General features: G+C 54.8%; 1 protein-coding gene across 7 annotated transcripts in view; it reads right to left on the minus strand.

The window, feature by feature from the left end:
* Positions 1 to 4,678, minus strand: part of ASS1 (argininosuccinate synthase 1) — a 26,741-nt gene that overhangs the window by 16,660 nt on the left and 5,403 nt on the right. For all 7 annotated transcript variants that reach the window (XM_008642218.2, XM_017745652.1, XM_017745647.1 and 4 more), the window contains 4 exons: positions 3,944 to 4,000; positions 3,426 to 3,500; positions 429 to 499; positions 8 to 38 (listed from right to left, as the gene is read on the minus strand). In XM_008642218.2, coding sequence (XP_008640440.1) covers positions 8 to 38; positions 429 to 499; positions 3,426 to 3,500; positions 3,944 to 4,000 — 234 coding nt within the window. The remainder of the gene's footprint in view (positions 1 to 7; positions 39 to 428; positions 500 to 3,425; positions 3,501 to 3,943; positions 4,001 to 4,678) is intronic.

The raw sequence follows: 4,678 nt of genomic DNA on the forward strand, positions 1-4,678 counted from the left end.
CGATTACCTTGGGGTTCTCCAGGATCCCGGCTTCGTAGCTGCAGCAGGCAGGGAAGGAGAGAGAAGTCACTGCAGCGCCTGCAACTTGCAACCCCAAAACCCACCCAGACGAGACCCCCACTCCCACCCACCCCGTGAGGATGGACATAAATACACGTTATGGGATTTCCAGGGCATTTTAGCAGCAAGCCTGCAAGGAGAGCCAGGCTTACGAGAGCCCAGGAGATGGAAGCTGCCGCATGGAATGTGGACAACTGGATAGAAAAGGAGGATGGAGGATTTGGAGTTGCCCATGGTCAGCATACGGTGGGGCAGCCTGGGACAATGGATTGCAAAGGGCTGTTCTGGACATGTAGGATGGAGGGGACTTGGGCCCCAGACCCCGGGTCCTCACCTCGTAGGACCTCCTCACCTGCCCAGCTCCTCACCTGATGTGCATTAGATTCTCATCCATGCTCCAGGGCATCTGAGGTGTCACAGGCACTGGGATCCCATGTTTCTGCCGGGAGGAGAGTGGGGGTAAGACAGCCTGCAGGGAAAGCCAGCCCTCACTGACACTGGTTCCCAGCAGGAGCAGCCCCAAAACCACGAAGGCACAACCCATGGCCACCAGCAAGGCAGCACAGAGCAAGGTGGACTCCTGTGTTCCTGACCCTGAGCAGCAGCAGCTCCCACCACAAGGGCCACCTCAACAGGGACATCAGGGACACGGTGTGGCTACCCCCCCCCCCCTGCCACAGGCTGAGAAGGGGCCCCAGAGCACCCCATGAATCCCAGAGATGGACACACCAGCACAGACGTTGTCTACTTTTCCTAGGTCCAGGGCCAGGATGGTGGAATGCTCTCAGGTATGTGGTGGGATGGTTGGGGTGTTCTTTGCAGGGCCAAGAGCTGAACTCAATGATCCTGTGGGTCCCTTCCAACTCAAGATGTTCCACAATTCTATGATTCCCCCAGCCAGGCTTCTCAGCAAGGGGAAGTGACACAGGGACACAAGTCCTCAAATCCACAGGATGCTCTAGAGCCTAAAGAGGGCTAATGCTCTGTCATGGGGGGAGAGCAATGCATCCCCACAGCCTCATGCAAACACGTGGTGAAGCAGAGACACCCCAAGCAGGCGGCAGTGTCCCCCTGAGCCCGGGCACCTCGAGCACACCATGCCCGGGGATGTGTGGCCCCACACCAGCTGCCTCCCTGGCACGATGCAGCGCAGAGCCCGGCTCCCTAACAAGGTCACCAGTGTGCTCATTTATCCACTGACATTTCAGTGGGGGAAATTGCCTGTGAAGACGAGGTGAATTCGTGGGGGAATTAGCGGGAAAGGTGATGGCAGCAGGCTGACAACTGGAGCCAGTGGGGACATCGCCCACCCTGCTGAGACACTGAGCCACGATGGGCTGGCTGTGGGACAGCCACAGCAAGACAGGGATGGAGACAGCGGCTTCCACTGTGCCTTGATGTGTCTGTACAGCCTGGACATTGCTGGGCAGCTCTGGCATTTCAGTGTCACCACAGCAGGGACATCAGTCAGGGCCTCAGCCAGGAACAGAGGAGCAGGGGCCGAGCGGAGGTTTCTTGTTTGCCAGGAAGGGGGGAAGGAAATGCTTGTGGTTGTTACATCACAGCCCTCAAACCATCACCTGAGGTGGGAACAAGGTTCTGAGATCTCCTAATGTTGCAGAGGGACTGACTCAGCCCTGCTCCTGGGGGGACATGGCCTCAGGCTCTTGGGTTCTGATTTGCTGGTCCCCCACTATCATTCCAGTGTAGGGCCCACTGGAACCCCCCAATATCCAATCTAGACCTCCTCTGGCACAAGTTAAGGCCATTTCCTCTTGTCCTATCTTGTACTTGCGAGAAGAGACCCACCATTGGCACACCCATCTCACCTGGAGTGTACAAATCCATCTTTCAGACCTGAATACCCAGAGATCCTGAGCTGACTCGTGTCCTCTGCCAGCCCTCTCCTGCCTCTGCCTCCTCCTGGCAGCTGGGGAAGCCAGTGCTCCCCAACCCATCCTCACCCCATTTCAAAGAGCATCCTCCAAGTCCAGACCCAACATCTACTGAGCCTAGGCAGCCGTGGCTGGAGCCAAAGGTGCCAGGACCAAAGCGGGATTTTGTTCTCAGCATCTGTCTCACCTGGCTCTGTCTGTGGCAAGGCTAATCCTGGAGCAGCATCCGGGAGAGCTTGGCTGTTCTCATTAAGGTGTGTGAGGATGAAGCAGCTGGTGGCAGGGGGGGGGGGGGGGGGGGGTGGCTCCAGCCCCTGGGCAGCAAATCCATGGCAAGAGCTGTGCCACGGTAAAACAGATCCTCACTTTCCCTGGCACTAATGGAGCCCCAAACATCATCATTTTACAATCCCCCAGCACCAAGGTGAGCATATCCAGGTGCTCAAAGGACCTGGCCATGCATCTCCCTCTCCTAAGGATGAAAAAGAAGGGAAACCACCTTTTTTTGTAACAGATAACCAGAGACTGAGAAGTACTAAAAGCCTCACCCCACAACCTTTTGCTCTTGGAACGGGGCCCCCAGTCCATTTCATTTCCCTTTCCCCTCCTTCCAAACAAACAAAACAATCCCCACAGCCAAACAAAACCCCCAAACCCAAAACACATGTTCCATTTTCCATATAATAAAACCACAGTGCTCTTAATAACTCCCCTATTTGACAATTTGTTTGGCAACATATGGAAAGCTCTCGTAAACTCTCCCCTTCATAATACAACGGCAGATGGCAAACACAATCCTCAACACGCCGCTCTCTCCCGGCAGCCCTAAGGGGCTCAGAGGGCTCCTCACCCCATGCCACATCCCTCCAGCTCCACACCTCGCCTTCCCAGAGATTACCCAGGCAGCTTCGATGGCAGCTATTTAAAAACTGAAGCAATTTTCTGGTTTATGCACAGAGCTGACTTTTCCCTTTTGATTGATTGAGCCGAGTTGTCAAGCATTTCCATGAAGTCACTAAAAAAGAAAGGTACCCTGGTGGGCACATAAAAACCTGATGCAAAACTTCTAATGTGTTTTATTGTAACTTGTACTTCAAAAAGGAAGGGACAACAAAAGTGAATGTATTTGCTTTGTCTGTTATGCAAGTCAGGGAGTTGGGACCCATTCCCTTGGAAAGCGGGTTACCATTAATAGCCAGGTAATTATGAGGCTTTTAGAAAGGAAAGAGAAAAAAAAAAATAGAGGAAAGGGGGGCAAAAACCCTGACCAGGAGGCTGCAAGGTGATGCTGCAAGGATGTTGTGCAGGATGTGCTGCTGTCACCCGCCAAGTCATGGTGAGCATCCTGCGGTCACCCTGAGCATCCCATGGTCACTCCAAGAATCCCATGGCTACCCTGAGCTTTCACAGCCACTCTGAGCACCTTTTGCTGCCCTGGGAATCTTGTGGCTACCCCACACCAGCTCCTACCTTGGCATAATCCATCAGCTCACGGCGCCCAGGGAAGCGCTGGTAAAACTCGGGCAGCCTCCATGGCGCGACAACCTGGCAGGAGAGCAGGAGCATGAGATGAGAAGCCCCCATCCCTCTTGTAGGCCCTGGGTCCCCTCTGCCCCCCTGCCAAGGAAGCCAAGACTCACAGGGTGTTGCTCCCCCAGCTGAAATTTAATCTCCCAGCACAAGGTGGGAATAAACCAAACCCCGACCCTAACCAGGCACTGGATGCAAGGGGGAAGCAGGCAGCATCGATTATCCAGCAGCTGCCTTGGTACTGTTTCCTCTGTGGCCTTGTGGTGTTTGGGGTAAAAATAGGTCAATTAAGGATCATTACAGCCCCCTGAAATGCCAAAACGTCGCTGCGTGCAGCTGGTGGCTTGTTAAAGTGAGGCAGGGCCATTTGCATCGGTGTTAAAACAGAATTCCCACCAGCTGGGGAGAGGCCAGGAGCCTGGCAGGGGGGAGGCGGGGGATGGTTTTGGGTGCCTTACCTTGATCTTGGGACACAGGGCGTAGCAGGTGAGCTCAAACCGAACCTGGTCATTGCCCTGAAACATGAATGGGAGGCACTGAGGGGTCACCCCAGCCCCGGGTGTGGCAACACACACGCAGCCTCTGAGGAGCTGCTTGGCTCCACTCGCAGCTCTCCTGGTGATACTGGAAACCTTGGACACAGAGGGCAAGCATCCTCTGTCCCATGGGATCACTCCTGGTCCCTCTCCATGGCTGGTTTGAACCCCAAACCACCTTTCCTGTAGCTCCTGATAGCTGTGTGTTCAAACCAGATTTGGGTATTTTTCCCCCCAAAGGCATCAAAGGACACAAAAAGGAAGAGGGCAAGGTGGGGGAAGGACCGCAGCGAGCAGAGGGATGCAGCAGCTCATAATTAAATAGCACAGAACCTCCCTTTACCTTAATTGGCCCTTGCTGATTAGGTCCCACTAATGAGTCCAGGTAGATGGGAAGGGGCAAGGAGCAGGAGCAAGGCTGGGAATTACGAGCACTTCCAAGGGAACAGCACTCACTGAAGCCTATTTTCCACCTGCACCAAGGGGCGCAAGGACCCCCAGTTCCCTCCCATCGGCCTGGCCCGGAGGATACATTTACACCCGGGCTGGGATTCCCGAAGGACTATTGCACACAGGCAAGTACATCCAGCAGAGCACTCATTTCCCTTACAGGCCCAAAACATGTCCATCTGCTCCTGCAGCAGGGACACCCCAGAT

This window comes from Corvus brachyrhynchos, unplaced genomic scaffold, assembly GCF_000691975.1.
Source record: "Corvus brachyrhynchos isolate BGI_N302 unplaced genomic scaffold, ASM69197v1 scaffold59, whole genome shotgun sequence".
Taxonomy (NCBI): Eukaryota; Metazoa; Chordata; class Aves; order Passeriformes; family Corvidae; genus Corvus; species Corvus brachyrhynchos.